The 19210-nt window shown below is 51.0% G+C and overlaps 1 protein-coding gene across 7 annotated transcripts in view; it reads left to right on the top strand.

Annotated features, from left to right (window-relative positions):
• The first annotated feature begins 282 nt into the window (after positions 1-282).
• Positions 283-19210, top strand: part of TKT (transketolase) — a 28236-nt gene continuing 9308 nt past the window's right edge. The window contains exons 1-5 of one of the 7 annotated variants that reach the window (XM_021068188.2): positions 283-497; positions 4277-4403; positions 14254-14371; positions 15135-15248; positions 16169-16266. In XM_021068188.2, coding sequence (XP_020923847.1) covers positions 14288-14371; positions 15135-15248; positions 16169-16266 — 296 coding nt within the window. In that variant the 5' untranslated portion in view covers positions 283-497; positions 4277-4403; positions 14254-14287. 7 annotated transcript variants of the gene reach the window in all.

Genomic DNA, 19210 nt, shown 5'->3' with positions numbered 1-19210 from the left:
CGGCAAAGGCAGTGCCTCCACTCACAGGAACCTGACAGCTGGCAGATGCCCGGAAGGAGAGAAGGAACGAGCGGTTGGGCGGTGGACAGCACCGGACTGGGTGCCCTAGCTGGCAAACGCCTCAGTTTCCCTTTCAGTTCGCGAAGGCTGGGGCGGGGCGGGGCGGGGCTGCCCTCGTGGGCCTGGGGGCGGGGCGGGGCGGGGCGGGGCGGGGCAACCTGGGGTGATGCTGACGCCCCGCCCCCACGGGCGGCTCTCAGGAGTCTTAACGCGCTCGCGCTCAGAGCCCGGGCTCGGCCTCTGTCTGTAGCTGCAGGAATCGCTTCCCTGCGCTGCGTCTCCGCATCCGCGTCTTCGGCCTCCCCACCTGCCCGCTTGCCCGGCTGCGCCATGGAGGCCTACCATAAGCCTGACCAGCAGAAGCTGCAGGCCCTGAAGGACACGGCCAACCGCCTGCGCATCAGCTCCATCCAGGCCACCACTGCGGCCGGCTCCGGGTGAGTGGAGGCGCGGGGCGGGGGCGCCGGGACAGCAAACACGCCGGCTCGGTCTCGCGCTGCAAGGTGCCACCACGAGGGAGGCGGACGGGGTCGGATGGCGGAGCCCGCGCCTCGCCGGCCTGGGCCGGAGGCACTTTCCGCCGCGCTGGCGCTCTTCCGGGCTTCCGCCCGATGAGGCCCGGCTCCCGGGCCGGCTTGGCCCCTAGCTCCCCGCTTCACTAAGGTGTGGGGGACAGGGCTCCGGCATCGCGGAGGGCCCTGGCCGGCTATACCGGAAAGGCCACCATTAGTGCGCTCGCTCTCGCCGAGAGCCAGGCTCAGTGCCGTGTGCTCTGCATGCACGGCCCCGCGGACCCTTTCCACTTTGGTAACTAGTAACGGTACACCCACACATGGGGAAACCGAGGCTCCCAGTCTTTTAGTTGCCCGAGGTCCCAGGCGATGGGAGCTGGAATTTGAACCCGAGCGGCCCAGGTCAGGTGCGCCTGTTTTAACCCCTCATCTTGCAGGGAGCCTGGGCTTAGCATTGCCTCTACGTCAAACTACCTGTCCCCTTCTGCATCTCATATTCCTGCCACCCTTGAGTTGGCAGTTGGAGCAGGGGTATTGAGACTCCCGGCGGTGGCCACGTGGATGCAGAACTGTTCTGAATGGAAAGATCTAAGATCACCCCTGAGGCGGCGGCGGGGGAGGGGGCATCGCGGGAGGAGGGATTTGGGTGGAGGAGGGGAGACTTGGGAGGCCTAGAGAACCAAGGAGACAACCCCAGAGCCCGGGATTGAACTAGCAGGTCAGCCTCCGGGCTCACTTTTCCCAAGACCGAGGCCCATCCCCCAACGTTCCTTCCCGCCAGCCCTTCTGGCTCAAAGGGTGGAGGAAGGCTGTTGCCCATCTCAAGAAGCCTTCTCTGTGATGGTGGCCGGTTGTAGGGATAGTAAATCAGCCACTGTTGAGCCACTGTGCACCAGTGGGGTAGCTGAGAGGGCCCAGCCAGTGAGTTACTTCAGAGCCTGTTTCCCCTTCTGGAAAATGGGAACTTTGGTAGCTCCTACACACTGGGTGGTTTCAAGGATTCCAGCCCTGCCTTTGGGGCCTGCTTTGAGGCTGCCTAGACTGCATGTGATGGGTTCAAGAAATGAGCTCTGGGTGGGGGATGGTTTCCAGGGACCTTCCCAACCAAATCATGTCTTTATAACAAAGACAAAAGTCTAGTTTCTGGCTAGTTCCCTGTGGGATGTTATTACTAAGTAAACCTTTTGACCTTCCAAGTAGGCAGCCATTCATCCTGTGTGACTTTAAGACACTTAGTTTTGAGAAGGGATTAGATCTTTCCTGGCAGGCCGCTGCCCTCTCATCCCACCCAGCATGCACACTTAGGACCCTTTATCTCCATTGGGGTTATAGCAGTCTTTTTACTGATTGTAAGGAGCCTGGCTTACTCTTGGTGTCCTGTCCCCCAGCCTGGCACACAGTAGGTCTACACACCTGTATTACTTGGTGAGTACTCCTGGGTCCCCCTCTCTCTGCCATTTCAGGGGATCCTTTGCCCTGCAGGGCCTTTTGAGTCATACTGTGTGCTAGGAGCTGTCTAGCCAGATTCCTGGGGGTCTAGCTGGAGAGACACAGCAGTTGCTCCATTAAATAGTGTACGCATCTAAGCCTCTTACAGGGTCACTGAGTGTCCAAATAGGTATCCCTGGTGTGACACAGAGCATTCTTTGTTGCTAGTATTGTCTCCTCCTGAGAATAACCCAACAACAGATGGTTGTCATATCACATTTTATAGAAGAGGAATCTTGGGAGTTCCTGTCATGGCTCAGTGGTTAATGAATCCGACTAGGAACCATGAGGTTGCGGGTTCGATCCTTGGCCTTGCTCAGTGGGTTAAGGATCCGGTGTTGCTGTGAGCTGTGGTGTAGGTCACAGATGCAGCTCGGATCCTGCATTGCTGTGATTGCGGCGTAGGCTGGCAGCTACAGCTCCTATTGGACCCCTAGCCTGGGAACCTCCATATGCCGCAGGAGTGGCCCTAGAAAAGGCAAAAAATGACACACACACAAAAAAAGAAGAGGAATCTGAGGCTAATGTGCTAAGTGACTTGTCCAGGCCGGGTCATTGGTGGTTCCATGCTGTCCAGTGAGGGGTTCACTTGATGCAGAAGATTTCTTGGGCAGGCAGGCAGCACCAGGCCAGAGAATAAAGAGAAACTGGGGCCGGGAAGATCAGGTGCAATTTGAGGTCAGCCAGTTTGAGGCACTTTAGGAGAAATGAAGTAACATTCACAACTGTAGGGAGAGCTCCCAAGAGAGAGGGTACCCAGTGGGTCTCCTGAGTCTTTGTTAGATAGTTAAACTCTGATTTCTATGGGAAACAGATACCGGATTTGGCAACCCAGTTACACCCAGGTTTATATTGTAATGCCTTAGTGAGGAACTCACTAAACTTGTGTCCATTTACAAAATGAAAAACAGCATAAAATAACAATTCCTGTGCATCCTGAACATATGTAAGAGGTGCTGGAAAGAAATACTTAGAAAAAACTTAATTTTTCAGAAGGAAGTAACATTGTTTATGCAATCTCTGTCACAAGAGAGATTTTGAAAGGTATGTGCCAAGAGGCAACTGTGTACACAAAAAAAAACAGTAAAGGAAGACTTGAACAGGGCAGTACTCCTGTCCCCAGATGCCAACTTTAACTCAAAGCAGTGGGTGAGATCCATCAAGTGAAGGCCCAGCTTCAGGTCCTGGTGTTGTGTAGTCATAGCCCAAGTGACCGCTCTGTTGGGGTGTCCCCTTTTCTAGGGAGCTTGCTCCCCCACTGGTGTAATAGCACTTTGGCCAGTCTTAATGGTCACCTGCAGAAGCTGGACTCAGACATTGGATAGTGAGGACCAGGCTGTGGGGTTCAGGATTCCGGTAAAATCCTACTTTCTTGAAAGCTTTCCATTTCCTGTGCCATCACCGACCGGGTTATTGGTGGACATCCGCAGGCCCCAGAAGTGAGGAAGGACACTGGCCTCTGTGTCAAGGGAGCTAAGGCACAGAGCCCACACAGAGGGCTTATTGTGGAGGCAGCGCCCACAGCCGCCAGAGCTGCTCCAGGTCACCTCCCCCCACGTGCTGGAGGAGCTGAGGCAGCTGTGGCAAGGGTCCAGCTCATCCAGGCTTTACGAAATGAGATCTCATGGCTTTCAGGGCTGGCTGAGGCTCCTGGTGAAGATTTCTTCATTTTCACTGACCAGGCTAGACTGATGTATTACCCAAACACTGCTAAGTGTCTGAGGACGCCATGGGTCAGGCCTAGCTGTGGAAGCGTGGGCAGTGCTTAGAAGTCTCCAGGGCCCTGACCCCAGTGTTGGGGTGGGTACTCAGGAATATAATGTCTGACCTGGCTAAGAGCACAGGAGACAGGAATCGAACCCTGGCTGTGTTTCCAGCAGCTGTACCCTTGTCAGAATGACCTTCCCATTACAGGGCCTCAGTTTCCCCATCTTTAAAGGAGAGGTTCATAGGTGGTTTTCAAACTGGGTCCTCAGGAGTGGGGCTAGGAGACCAGAATGAGCACTCTAAAGTCCTCTCACCTGCTCTCGTGAGTTTCACACTCTGGGGGCCCGACTGTCTTTGAAGTGGCTGAAAGTGCATATCTGCTACTAGCTCTGGGTCAGGGAGGTTTTGTCTGAGTGCTCAATGGGCGCCCTGCAGGCCCAGCCTCTCAGGTCAGAAGACCCACTGCCCGGGGCCTGTTTCTCCATTCGGGTGATCTTCACCCCAGCCAGGCGCTGACCAAGGCAAGAGCAAGCTCAATGAGGTTCCCTCAGCAGCAGCATTTCCCAACTCTGCGTGAAGACACCTGGCTGTCCTGCAAGACTCAGTTCTCTGCCTCTGCACACAGCACGGCTGAAGGTCAGTCTCTCCTGAAGCTGGGACCTGGTGCAGCCACCTGGTTAGGGTCCAAGACATTCTCCTGGCTTCCCCTGAGTTGACTACACTATGGCCCCTGTCATAGCTCTGACGTCGTAGACTTTACCCCTTTAGGTAGGCCTGCTGTCGCTAGAGCCCAGTCCCACAAAATAGGAACTCCCTTATTGCTGCAGACTACAGCTATCTGCCCTGGGTGCCAAGTCCTTAGGCAGACTGCTCTTGCCCTGAACAGTGAGGCAAAGTCCATTCTGTGGGGTAGGCTTGTGGGATTTGGCAGGTCCACCAGCTGGCTGGGGCCAGCACTGTTTGGCCTTCTAGTTCATAAGTCAGTTGCATCTGTGGCCTGTATATAATCTCAAGGCTGCACAACTGGGCAGGGGAGTGTGGCTCTCAGCTCCATTTTCCTCCCTTTAAAAACACATGGTTGGAGTTCCCTGGTGGCGCAGTAGGTTAAGATCCCCTCTTGTTACTCAGGGTCACAGCTGCATGAGTTTGATCGCTGGTCCTGGAACTTCCACATGCCAAAAGATAAAATAAAATAAAAACACACAGTAGACAGCTCTAGTGAGATGTTATTTGTGTATCATACAGTGTCTGCTTTAGAGACTTTCAGTAAATTTAATGTGCCAACAGTGATTTATAATAATTTTAATGAATTTACCCCTTCCCTTTTTTTTTTTTTTTTTTAAGGGCTGCACCCGCAGCATATGAAAGTTCCCAGGCTAGGGGCTGAATTGTAGCTACAGCTGCCTACACCACAGCCACAGCAACACTAGATTGAAGCCGCATCTGCAACCTACACCACAGCTCATAGCAATGCCAGATCCTTGAACCACTGAGCCAGAATCAAACCTGCATCCTCATGGATACTAGTCAGGTTCATTTCCGCAGTGCCGCAGTGGGAACTCCACCACTTGCCATTTTAATTCTTCTGGATATTTCATACAAATAGAATCCTACAGAATGAGGTATTAGGGGTCTGGCTTCTTGCATACTGTATCTCCACTTTACACTGAAGAAACTGAGGCTCAGAGAGGTCACATGCCTAGGGTCTTGGACCAGGGTTATTTATTCATAAATGCACTCCCTTTGTGGCAGCTGCTGTTCAGACCCAAGGCTACAACAGTGAAAAGGTGCAAACTCCCTGCCCCTGTGGCTCTGCAGTTGCACCTAGGATAGTCTACGAATTGCTACTTAACGTCAGGTGGCAGCCAGTGAGAGAATGTAGAGCTATTTTATTTAGATGGTATGGTCAGGAAGGGCTTCTCAGAGGAGAGGGTGTGGGGCAGGGCACTGCTCACAATATAAAATGTGGAGGCAGTGTTCCCAGGCAGGAGCCAGCCCGTGGTTCCAGGAACTGGGTGGGGGGAGAACAAAAACAAAAAACAACCACTTCTGAGGTTCCCTTCTGCCCTTTGATTCTGGGATTCTCACCTGAGTGGTTTGGTTTTTTTGTGTTTTTTTGTTTTTGTTTTTGTTTTTGTCTTTTTGCCTTTTCTAGGGCCGCTCCCGCAGCATATGGAGGTTCCCAGGCCAGGGGTCCAACCGGAGCTATATCAGCGACCTACACCACAGCCCATGGCAACACCAGATCCCCAACCCGCTGAGCAAGGCCAGGGATCGAACCCACAACCCTATGGCTCCCAGTCGGATTCATCAACCACCAAGCCACGACGGAACTCCTGAGTGTTTTTTTTTTTTTTTTTTTTTTTTTTTTCCTAAGGTGTGCTTGAAAAGATTATCAGTTATACATGTTATATTGAGCCTGGCTTATCTCCCACCAGGCTTAGGAAGCAGGCCATTAGAGCACTTTAGAAGCTCCTGGGTGTCTCTCCTTCCTTAGGAAGGAGGGTTCCCCCCAAGAAAAAACCCAGAATTTTGCATTTTATTGCTTTCCTTATAATTTTGCAACGTTTGTATCAATTCATAAACTGCATAGTCCTCCCTGCTGTAGAGATTCTTCTGCAATGTGCTTTGTTTTTGTTGAGATTGCTGCATAGAGTTATATTATAGGACTTTATTGACATCAGATAGCCTCTTGATAGACGCCTGGGTGGTTTCTAGGACCCGTTTCGTGTTCCCCCCCATCCCCATGCTATGGGTGAGGTTCTAGGAGTGGAATTGCAGGGCCTTAGGGAATGTACATTTGTTTTTAAGAGTTAAAAGATTACTCAGTTTTTCTACTTCTTCTTAGCTATTTTTCTTCTTTGGTTATTTTTTTCCGACATTTTCCAGTTCACAAATGTATCTCAAGTTGTTCAAGACCTAACTCTTGGCTTCTATTTTTCGTAATTGTATATTTGCTTCCTATTTCATAAATTCTTGTCTACTGTCTTTGAGCTCACTGTGTTTTTCTAACTTTTTACATTGGACCTTAGCTGTTGGTTTTCAGCTCTTATATTGCTTCTTCCTTTGGGTACTTATGTCTTTGTTGTAACAGATTATTTTCCTTTTCCTTTTTTTTTTTTTTTTTGTCTTCTGTCTTTTTAGGACTGCACCTGAGGCTTGTGGAGGCTCTTAGGCTAGGGGTCCAATAGGAGCTGAAATTGCCAGCCTACGTCACAGCTAACAGCAATGCCGGATCTTAACCTGCTGAGCGAGGCCAGGGATCGAACCCAAGTCCTCATGAATGCTAGTTGGGTTTGCTAACTGCTGAGCCACGACAGGAACTCCTTTCCTTTGTATTTTTAAGCATTGGCAATCGCCTCATGAGGCTTTTGGAGGTACTCACCTTGGTACCTGGCCTTGGTACTCCTATGATTCAGGCCCCACACGTGCATGGCATGTGTACAGCGGGGAGAAGGGCATCTTAGGGAACCTGGCAGCGTTACCTGTTGATAATGGAGAGGAGCCCAGCCAGAGAGCCAAGGATCTTCTCTGCACTTTTTCCGTGGGGAAACCTGTGAGCAGGCAGAGTGAGTGCTGAGGGAGGGGCAACATCTGTAAGAATGTGTTGCCACCCTGGGATGGGGGGCCTTTGGGAGACTTTCTTAGTCCCAACTCAGCCCTCAGCACCAGCTTCATAGATTGAACAAATTGGGAGTAAGTGGCCAAGGTAGGGCTTTGAAACAAACTTATAAGTCCCCTGCATCCTAAATATTTGTGCAGTAGATAAAAGTTCCCTGCAGCCTGGCCCTAGTCAGTTTACATTGTTGGGTATGTCTTGTAGCACCCTGGGGTGGGGCCCCCACCCACGGTTGTCCCCCCAGGGCAGGCTGGGGTTGCTTAAGAAGCTCTGGCCACACAGCTGAAGTCCTTCTGGTAAGTTGAGCTTAAAAATGACTCTCTTTCCTGTGTTTGGCACTTTAATGTTGTTTTTTGTTTTTTTAGGGTCGTACTCTTGGCATATGGAGGTTCCCAGGCTAGGGATCAAATCAGAGCTACACCTGCCAGCCACAGCCACAGCAACGCAGGATCTGAGCTGCATCTGAAACCTACACCACAGGTTATGGCGATGCCAGATCCCTAACCCACAGAGCAAGGCCAGGGATAGAACCCGCAACCTCATGGTTCCTAGTCGGATTCATTTCCACTGTGCCACGACAGGAACTCCGGTACTTTAGAGTCTGCAGAGCCCCATCTCAATTCTCAGCTCAGTTCATTTCTTTCTTTCTTTTTTTTTTTTTTTTCATTTTTACGGCTGCACCCATAGAATATGGAGGTTCCCAGGCTAGAGGTATAATTGGAGCTACAGCTACCAGCCTATGGCACAGCCACAGCAAAGCCAGATGAGAGCTATGTCTGCAACCTACACCACTGCTCATGGCAATGCTGGATCCTTAACCCACTGAGTGAGGACAGGGATTGAACACCCACTGTGTCCTCATGAATGCTAGTCAGATTTGTTTCCGCTGAACTATTTCGGCAATTTTGACAACACATTTTTTTTTTAAAGTACAGTCGATATACAATGTTGTCAATTTCTGCAGTACAGCAAAGTGACCTAGTCCTATATACATATATTCATTTATTTATTAATTTCATATTGTTAATAAGACAAAAAAAAAAAACCCCTCAAATCACCTATCACCTTTGGCGTCTATTTTTTACCCAGTTAACAAACATTTAGGAGTTCTCACTGTGGTGCAATAGGTTAAAGATTCACCATTGCCACAGCTGTGGTGTAGGTCACAGCTGCAGCCTGGATTTGATCCCTGGCCCAGAAACTTCCATACGCTGCAGGTGCAGCCAAAAATAAAACAAAATACACACACCCAAATGTTTCTATTTAAGTAAAGGTAAAATTTTTTTTCTTCTTAACATGCCCTAATCTGGTGTAATCCCAGTTTCAGGTCATCCAATGTTTTAAACCATTCTTCCTCTGGGGGAAAAAAAAATCCCAAAATTCCTATTAATATTTTTAAAGGTTTCCTTTAAAAAAAAAAAAAACTCACTGAATTTGTATTATATTTATGGTTGTACAACCATCATCACAACCCAGTTTTACAACATTTCTATCCCAAACCCCCAGCTCATCCCTCCCCCCACAACCTGTCTCCTTTGGTAACCATAAGTTTTTCAAAGTCTGTGAGTCAGTATCTGTTCTGCAAATAGGTTCCCTGTATCCTTTTTTAGATTCCACATGTAGGCGATAGCATATGATGTTTGTGTCTCACTGACTAACTTGACTTAGCATGATTTCTGGGTCCATCTATGTTGCCGTAAATGCCATTATTTCATTCCTTTTCACGGCTGAGTAATATTCCATTGTGTATATGTACCACATCTTCTTTATCCTCTCCTGTCAATGTACATTTAGGTTGCTTCCATGTTTGGTTATTGTATATAGTGCTGCAATGAACATTAGGGTATGTGTATCTTTTTGAGACATGGTTTTCTCTGGATAGATGCCCAGGAGTGGGATTGCTGGATCCAATTTGATGGTTATTCTATTTTTAGTTTTTTGAGGCATCTCCATACTGTTTTCCGTAGTGATTGTACCAATTTACATTTCCACCAACAGTGTAGGAGGGTTCCCTTTTCTCTACACCCGCTCCAGCATTTATTATTTGTAGACTTTTTGATGATGGCCATTCTCACTGGCATAGGTGGTACCTCATAGTAGTTTTGATTTGCATTGCTCTTAATAATTAGTGATGTTGAGCATCTTTTCATTTTTTTTTTAGCCATCTGTATGTCTCTGTTGAGAATTGTTGTCTGTTTAGATCTTCTGCCCATTTTTGGATGGGGTTGTTTGTTTTTTTGGTACTGAGCTGCAGGAGGCGTTTATATATTTTGGAGATTGATTCCTTGTCAGTCACTTCACTTGTAGGTATTTTCTCCCATTCTGTGTGTTGTCTTTTTGTTTTGTTTATGGTTTCCTTTGCTGTGCAAAAACTTTTAAGTTTTATTAGGTCCCATTTGTTTATTTTTGTTGTTATTGTCATTACTCTAGGAGATGAATCTGAGAGGATGTTGCTGTGGTTTATGTCAGAGAGGGTTTGGCCTATGTTTTCCTCTAAGGAAGTTTTATGGTATCTGGTCTTATATTTAGGTCTTTAATCCATTTTGAGTTTATTTTTCTGTATGTTGTTAGGGAGTGTTCTAATTTCATTCTTTTACACATAGCTCTCCAGTTTTTCCAGCACCACTTATTGAAGGGACTGTCTTTTGTCCATTGTATATTCTTGTCTCCTTTGTTATAGATTAGTTCACCAGAGGTGTGTGGGTTTAATTTTGGGCTTTCTATCCTGTTCCGCTAATCCATATTCCCATTTTAGTGCCAGTACCTTACTGTTTTGATGACTGTAACTTTGTAGTATAGTCTGAAGTCAGAGAGCCTGATTTCCTGCAGCTCTATTTTCTTTTTTTCTTCTTCTTTTTTTTTTTTTTTTTTGTCTTTTTGCTGGTTTTTGGGCTGCTTCCACAGCACACGAAGGTTCCCAGGCTAGGGGTCCAATTGGAGCCGTAGCCACCAGCCTACGCCACAGCAACGCAGGATCTGAACCGCATCTGCAACCTACACCACAGCTCACAGCAACACCAGATATTTAACCCACTGAGCAAGGCCAGGGATGGAACCTGCAACCTCATGGATCCTAGTCGAATTCGTTAACCACTGCGCCATGACAGGAACTCCCCTCCATTTTTCTTTCTAAGGATGGCTTTGGCTATTCTGGGTCTTTTGTGCTTCCAAACAAACTTTAAAATATTTTGTTCAGGTTCTGTGAAAAATGTCCTTGGGAATTTGATAGGGATTGCATTGAATCTGTAGATTGCCCTGCGTAGTATAGTCATTTTCCAATACAAGAGTATGGTATATCTTTCCATCTGTTTGTGTCATCTTTGATTTCTTTCATCCATGTTTTTTAGTTTTAAGAGTACAGGGTTTTTTTTGTTTTTTGGGGTTTTTTTTTTTTTTGTCTTTTTGCCATTTCTTGGGCCGCTTCCACAGCATATGGAGGTTCCCAGGCTAGGGGTCGAATCGGAGCTGTAGCCACCGGCCTACGCCAGAGCCACAGCAACGCGGGATCAGAGCCGCGTCTGCAACCTACACCACAGCTCACGGCAACGCCGGATTGTTAACCCACTGAGCAAGGCCAGGGATCGAACCCGCAACCTCATGGTTCCTAGTCAGATTCGTTTCCACTGACCACTATGGGAACTCATGTTCTTCAGTTTGTTAATGTGATGTATCACCCTGATATGCAGATATTGAAAAATCCTTGCATCCCCAGGATAAATCGCACTTGATCATGTGTATAGTCCTTTTAATGTATTGTTGGATTCGGTTTGCTAGCATTTTGTCAGGGATCTTTGTATCTGTTTTTCAGTGATACTGGCCTGTAATTTTCTTTTTTTGTGGTATCTTTGCTTTTTAGGGCCACACCCCCAGAAGTTCCCAGGCTGTGGATTGAATTGGAGCTACAGCTACTAGCCTACGCCCTAGCCACAACAACATGGGTTCCAAGCTGTGTCTGACCTACATCATAGCTCATGGCAAGGCTGGATCTTTAACCCACTGAGTGAGGCCCTGGGTCAAATCTACGTCCTTATAGGTACTAGTCAGGTCCATTACTGCCGAGCCACAATGGGAGCTCCTTTTGTGATGTCTTTGTCTGGTTTTGGTATCAGGGTGCTGGTGGCTTTGTAGAATGTGTTTGGGAGCGTTCCTTCCTTTGCAATTTTTTGGAATAGTTTCAGAAGGATAGGTGTTAACTCTTCTCTAAATGTTTGGTAGAATTTGCCTGTGAAGCCATCTGATCCTGGACTTTTGTTGGAATTTTTTTTTTTGTTTTTTGTTTTTTGTCTTTTTGCTATTTCTTTGGGCCGCTCCTGTGGCATATGGAGGTTCCCAGGCTAGGGGTCGAATCAGAGCTATAGCCACTGGCCTACGCCAGAGCCACAACAACGCGGGATCCGAGTCGCGTTTGCAACCTACACCACAGCTCACAGCAACGCCGGATCGTTAACCCACTGAGCAAGGGCAGGGACTGAACCTGCAACTTCATGGTTCCTGGTCGGATTCGTTAACCACTGTGCCACGACGGGAACTCCTGTTGGAAGTTTTTTAATCATAGTTTCAATTTCAGTTCTTATGATTGGTCTGTTCATGTTTTCTCTTTTGTCTTGGTTTAGCCTTGGAAGATTGTACTTTTCTAAGAATTTATCCATTTCTTCTAGGTCGTCTGCTTTATTGGCGTATGGTTGCTTGTAGTAGTCTGTTATGATCCTTTGTATTTCTCTGGTATCCATTGTAACTTCTCCTTTTCATTTCTAATTTTATTGATTGGAGCTCTCTCAGTTCATTTCTTCCCTCCTGCCTGCCCCATGGTCAGCAGGGGTCAGTGTTCCAGCTGCACATTAAGAGTTGGGGGTACTGAGGGGTGAGGCAGCTGGTAGGGGCTGATGGAGAGCTGGGCACTTTAAATGCATTGTGTTGGGGACTCCTGGATGCCTCCACACAGCATCCCATTTACAAGTGAGGAAGCTGAGCCTCAGGGAGGTGAAACACGTGGTAAAGTGCCACAGCCCTGCTGGTCCCCATCCCAGCCTGGGACACCTCACAGAGGGGTTCCCTGGAAGCCCTGGGGTGGGGTGGGGTGGGGCGGACATCTCATCCCTCAGGATCCCTTATTCTGTGTTTTTTTATTTAGCGGATATGAAGTTAGGGCCAACAGTGTGTCCAAGATGCAGGCTGTGGAAGAAATAAACTATTGTAGGCTCACCCAACATGGGCCTCACAAGGAAGGAGTCAAAGTAACTAGTTTTCAACTTCTGGTGTCTCTTCCTGGCTGACCGACCTCCTCCACATGTGCTCTGCTCGGGCCACAGCGTGTCTCTGGCACATGCACCAGGTACTCGTGTCAGGGCCGCTTCTCCCTGAAGCCCCTTCCCAGGAGTCTCACCAGGTAGGCAGGGCCAACGGAGCCCTGTCCTGTGCCTGGCTGCCTTCTTCCTCTGGGAGCAGTGTGGCCTGCTGTCCACCCATCCCCTTCCCCCACGGTTCTCCTAACAAGGTCATGCCTTTTGGAACCAGGTTCCTCAGGGCCAGGGCTGTCCTTAGATGGGAAGGGCAGGAGGTCAGCCTGGCCGGTGTTGATGGGAATGTCCCCTGGCTGAACTCTCCGCTAGGGTCAAGGGAGTTGGGATCCTGCCCAGCGGGAAAAAGTTTCTCGTTTACATTTCCTCACCTCCCTCTTTCAGGTCTAGTGTCTTTCCCCATGACCAGGAGTTCGTAGAAATGGTTAAGTATAAGCCTGTGTGCTGGGGCTGAGGGTACTAAACCCGCATGGACAGTTCCGGATTTCTCTACTAATGCGTCTGCTCTGAGAGTGACTCACCCCTAACCGGGGCGGGGAGCCAGCTGGCAGGGGGAGGGAGGCCCGCGTGGAGTCCAGATGGTGCATGTGCCCTTGGATTTGGCAGTGGGCATGTCATAGTGTGAAGGGTCTCGGAGCAGCATCAGGGCTGCGCTGAGCTGCATGGATGGGGTGGCTGGGAGGCACGTGCCCTGAGGCTGACGAAACTAAGAGTCACCAAACCATGGACCAGAGGCTTTCAGGAATTACTCTTAAGTCCTGCCAGGAACCCCAGCCTCCTGGGACTGGGACTGGATCGAACAAGTGGGTCCTAAGAAACCTGAATAAGTCTCACCCCTCAGACATAATCCTGATACTTTCTCTGGTTAAGTCCTTTGCCAAGGAGCCATTCAAAAACTGCAGTGACTAAAACAAGAACCTAAAAGGGGAGGCGGCGGGGACTTGTCCTCACCACTGCAGGCCTGGAAGGGCAGGCTTTTGCTGCTGTCAGCTCTACCCCAGCCCTGGTCTCAGGAAGAAGGAAGTTTTATTTCTTCATGATTTTAGGCTGTGGAGAGGATAAGAAATTGCTTTGCCTTCTCAATTCTGTACAAAAGCATGGTTTCTGCTGGCTACACCCTCTCTCTCCAAATGCCCTTTGAAAGGCTGATGAGCAGCCCCTGTTCTTGGAGATCCCAAAGCCCCAGCTTTCCCCCTACCAGCCCTGGGAGAGTGAGTTGTCCCGACAGGTGGGCGAATCCTGCGCAGTCCCACCGAGGACTTAGTTCACAGGTCACAGAGCGGCCACCACAGTCTCGTGGACCCCTCTTCCTTTCTTACTCTGGTCCAGCCCAGAGTTCTTGAGTTACCCTGACTCTGGGGGTCCCTGGGAGGGTGCATCCCTCGTGCTGCCAGCACTGAGACCCTGTGCCACCCTCCACATGGCAGGAGCACATGGCTCTCTGACAAGCCAGGCCTGTGACTCCTTGGGACCTGCACCCCCAGGTGCCTGTCCGCAGGCCTGGGGTGAGCCCCGTAGGTCAGGAGTCGGGGTCTCTAATGCATTTGTCCCTCTCTCTCCTGGGCCACAGCCACCCAACGTCATGCTGCAGTGCTGCCGAGATCATGGCTGTCCTCTTTTTCCACACCATGCGCTACAAGGCCCAGGATCCCCGGAACCCTCACAATGACCGCTTTGTGCTCTCCAAGGTAAGAGGCCAGCACGCCGACCTTCACCTGGGGTTGGGGGTCACATGGGCCCTGGGGCCCTGTCTCCCGAGTATAAGCCCAGCCCTTCCCCACCCTTCCCCACCCAGGCTCCCTTTCTCCTTCCATGGCCCGCTCTGGCCTGACTCAGCTGGTAGACTTAACCCAGTTAAGGAAGAAAGGACTGAATTAGCAGAGGACAATGGAAGTGGTCTGGGTGTCCCACTCACTTTTGGTGTTGACAGGAGTGGAGTCCAGGCCTGGGGTATAGTAGCTTTGTGGTTCTGCATGTGTCTGCTGTGCTGGGACCCAGGCTGCTCCTGCTCCCTGCTATGCTTTCTGCAGCAGGGTTGGGGATGGGGTGCCCTGACCCTCCCCCATGAGAGCCGCAGCCACAAACCCCCGAAATCCACCTGCAGTGAGGCCGGGCTCTGTGGCCTCTGGTCTCTCGGTGTAAGCATGGGAGCTTAGAAGTCTGTCCAAGTCGTCTCACATGCCAGAAACCAGGGATTAGGGCAGCCGGCTGCCTGCTGGGGTTTTGGCCTCGGCAGCCGCACAGCTGTACTCCCGCTGCACCTGTCCTAGGGCTTTTGCTCGGCCTTGGCTTTGGGAAGCTTGGGATGAAAGGAGGGAAAGTGGCCTTCACTTGCTTCTTTCCCTGAAAACCATCCCTTGGCTGGCAGGCTCTGCCAGGCCCCCCAGGTTTGCCATAGGGTGGGAACAGTTCCCTATCTGACCCTTCCTCCCCGCCACCCATCCCCCACAGGGCCACGCAGCACCTATCCTGTATTCCGTGTGGGCTGAAGCCGGCTTCCTGCCAGAGGCAGAGCTGCTGAACCTGAGGAAGATCAGCTCTGACCTGGATGGGCACCCTGTCCCGGTAAGCTCGCCCCACCAGGAGCCTCGCCAGGCCTCTGCCTCCACTTCCTGTTTCTCAAGGCGTGTGAGAAAGAGGGCAGGGCACCCGCTGAGGAGCTGAGGGTGTTAGAGGGCAGAGGAGGGTATTAAAGTGAGGAAGAAATGGAGTTCCTGTTGTGGCACAGCGGAAATGAACCCGACTAGGAACCACGAGGTTGTGGGTTTGATCCCTGGCCCTGCTCAGTGGGTTAAGGATCTGGCGTTACCGTGAGCTGTGGTGTAGGTCGCAGATGTGGCCCAGATCCTGTGTTGCTGTGGCTGTGGCTGTGGTCGCCAGCGTTTGTGATGAAGTGTGAGGCCTTTAAGACCCCAGCCCAGGGCCCCCTGGGTCGACTGTAGACAGGGCCTCTCCTCAAACACCAAACACCAGCTTCCCTTTCCCACTGGGCTCCCTGGCCAATTAGACACAGCTTGGGACTCGAGGTTCACCACGAGTCTCTAAGGTGGTTGCAGCAGGATTCTGGGACACCAAGGGAAGGGCCCTGGGGTGCTAATTCCTGCACCCTACGTTCCTGGGTTACCATGAAAACAGTCACACCCCATTTGGGCACCCACCAGGGCCAAATAATCAGTTTTGTCTTGAGGTCTCTGAACCACTGTAAGGTGGATAATGTGGGCTTTGTTTACAGATGAGGGAACTGGGGCCCAGAGAGATGCAATGACCATAGGCCTCACAGCTCGCTGGTGGGCAGAGCTGGTGTTTGAGCCAGGCCCACGATTACTGCTGTAGGGGAGTGGAAGTCATACTGTGCCTTCTGCAGACCTGTCTGCACCCTTCCCCATCCCGGGTGGGGTGTGGCTATATGCCCCCTGGGCCAGGATCCTAGCAGGTGGTTCTGAGAAGCACTGCCTGTGCCTAACTGTGGCTCTCTGTCCTGACAGAAACAAGCTTTCACTGATGTGGCCACCGGATCCCTGGGCCAGGGCCTTGGGGCCGCTTGTGGGATGGCCTACACAGGCAAATACTTCGACAAAGCCAGGTAATACTTCCCCTCCCCGTCCCCACCTGTGATGAATTGGGGAGGGGTCCTGGTGGCCCAGTCTTACCCACCTCCCCCAAGTACCTCCTCGTGCCTGGGGGCTGAGTAGAAACGGAGTAATATTTGAGAGCATTTTTGGCCTGAGGCTGGTACCAGGACCAGCCCCCTTTGCAGATGAGGAAACAGCTCAAAAGAGGGAAGGGATTTGCCCAGAGTCCCCAGATAGGGACCAGCAGGGCCAAGTTTGCATCCAAGCCATGTGCTCTCTGGCCAGAATGCTCTGGTTCAGGAGTTTCCATGTTGTCCCCAAGCCAAGCATCTGGACCCTGGAAGTCTCAAAAGGCGCCACCTTTCAAGGCCCGAGTCCCATGAGCCCAGGCCCGAGGTACTCACTTGTTCTGGTTTTAGGTCTCCCTGAGCCCCTCCTATCAACCAGGAAAGAAACAGACACTGGAAAGCGTGGCTATGGAGCAGCCTGTGCAGAGAGGTTTGCTGCTCCAGCACTGGGCAGTCTGGGGGAGGCCTCTCTCGAGGCAGTTTGGCTACACGGCTATTCACTGTGGCCTGCAGACAGGTCTCTGTTGCGGGATGAGGGGGGGGGTTGGCTATAGGCTTATCAAGAAAAGCACTGATCAGGTGGTTTCTTGATAGGGTTTCACCTTGATAAGGCCCCTACGGACTAAGTGGTGACATGCATACAGTTACCCCTCTCACAGATGGGGGGGCTGGGGGAAGATGCTTGTCTAGTGTCGGAGGCAAGGTTTGAACCCAGGGCACACATCCAGAGTCCCCAGGCTGCCCCAAGGGGTTCAAGGGGAGCACAGGGAGCCCTATGGCTGGGAAGATGCCTAGAGGAGAGACCGAGGGAGCCTGACCAATAGGTGGCTGTGGCCAGGGTGGTCTTAGGGGCCACTGAGGACATGTGGCTGCAGGGAGCCTAACTGGATGCTCCACCCCAGTGAGCACCTACTGTGTGCAGGGGGGGTGGGCCCTGAGACAGCTCTCCAGAAGATGAGTGGGCCTCTGCAGTCTTCCAGGCTCACAGCCTATGTCAGAGCATTGGCCTTCATCCCTGGCTGGGCTCTGGGGCCAGGCTCAGCTACATCCAGAAGTTTGTCATCATGAAGTGAAGGAAATCACAAAGAATGGGATGTATGTTTAAGAGTATTTTATTTGGCACAGAACCAGAGCTGTGAGTTAATTATTCCCTACAGTTGCTTGAAGTAATTCCTTGTGAAGGGTCATTTCCTGACCCGAACGTAATCGAACAGGCCTGTGTAGGAACAAGGTTTAGCAGGGGTTGGCTAAGGCTCAGGTCTTGGCTGTTCCTCGCAGTTGAGGGAGTTATCAGGCTGCGTCAGCTGCCAGAGGTAGTCCTGAGAGAGCAGATCCAGTCTCCAGCCATCAACCAGGGAGCACACATCAAACTGGCTCTTCCAATTCTCTCTCTCTCTCTTTTTTTTTCTTTGCTTTTTAGGGCCACACCTGCAGCATATGGAGATTCCCAGGCTAGGGGTCTAATCGGAGCTGTAGTTGCCGGCCTATGCCAGAGCTATAGCAATGCGGGATCCGAGCTGTGTCTGCAACCTACACCACAGCTCACGGCAACAACGAATCCTTAACCCACTGAGTGAGGCCAGGGGTTGAACCTGCAACCTCGTGGTTCCTAGATGGGTTCCTTTCCACTATGACAGGAACTTCTCCATTTCTCTTTCAAATCATTTTTTTTAATTATAAAAACGCCTGCTCACCTGAAATATGGGAATGCATTAAAACGATACAAACCCTTTTCCTTACTCTTAAGCACCCCCACCCTCTGCCATTATTTCTTCCATGTTATTGTGTATGTATGTATAATCCTAAGTTTTTAGGCAATTTTACCTATGCTTTTTAGAAAAATCCGAACATCGTGAACCATTTTCTCACACTGTGAAGAGCTAGTTTTAATGGCTGCCTACTGTTCCGTCTTATGAGGAAGCTGTAGCATGTTTAGATAGGCTCTTATTGGATATTTGAGGTGGTTTCCCAACCCCTATCCCAGCAGACAAATGTTAGCATCTCTTCTCTTCATGATACCTTAGTCTGGGCATTTGTAGCACTCACTCAAAAGCAAACAGCTGCAGGCAGTATGCAGCCTCAGGGTTTGCCCCAGCTTCTGCAGGGCCCCCTTTCCTATGCACAAGCCCCACCCCCATTGTCGCCCCAGGACGCGAGGCTGCCCTCCTGACCTGAGTCTGGGGCTTCGCTGGGACACCTCAGCCCTAGTCCAACTTCCTTGGAAGTGGGTGTGGGCTTGGGATCGCAGCCAGTCGGCTTCCCTCCAGGCTCAGCCCCATCAGGTTAGTTTGACTAAGTCGCTGCTCTGCCACACCCCACCTCCTGCTGTGTCCCTGGGCCCTCTTGCAGCCTGCGGGCCTTGATTTCAGATACACCTCTGAGTGTGGGCTGTTGGGACCTGCCCCTGGCTAGGGGACCAGTGGCCTGGCCCGCAGGAGGCCTTGGAAGGGAGTGCACAGCACTGGCCTGGCAGGGAAAGGGTGCGGCGGGAGCCCTCCCTAACCCGAGGCCTGCAAGGGTGCTGAGTCATGCTGACAACGCCTAGCCGTCCCGCCTCTCCTCCAGCTCCTCCTGCCCTGCCATAGGGAGGCTTGGAGGCCCAACCGCCTCAGCTGCCAGTAGCTGAGTCTGAGCCATCCAGGCACCACCCTCACTCCCTGGGGTCACGCAGCTAGATGCTGGGCAGGGAGAAGAGGGTTTCCACGTTCTGCCCCCCACCATGTGCAGTCCTAGGCAGCAGAGGTGGACGGTCTAGGCTGGGCCGCCAGGCCGGTGTTTGAATCCTAGCTCAGCTAATGACCTTCAGATAAGTCTCGTGTCTTTGTCCTGTTTCCTTGTCTTGTGGTTTGGGGAATAACAATGGCACTTACCTTCCTGAGAGGGTTAC

This window comes from Sus scrofa, chromosome 13, assembly GCF_054392235.1.
Source record: "Sus scrofa isolate SSC_HxYL_T2T_F1_AM1 chromosome 13, Sscrofa_HxYL_maternal_Yorkshire_Landrace_v2.0, whole genome shotgun sequence".
In the NCBI taxonomy this organism is placed as follows: domain Eukaryota; kingdom Metazoa; phylum Chordata; class Mammalia; order Artiodactyla; family Suidae; genus Sus; species Sus scrofa.
The sequence above is the reverse complement of the archived record's forward strand: the minus strand, read 5'-3'. Positions and strand labels throughout refer to the sequence as shown.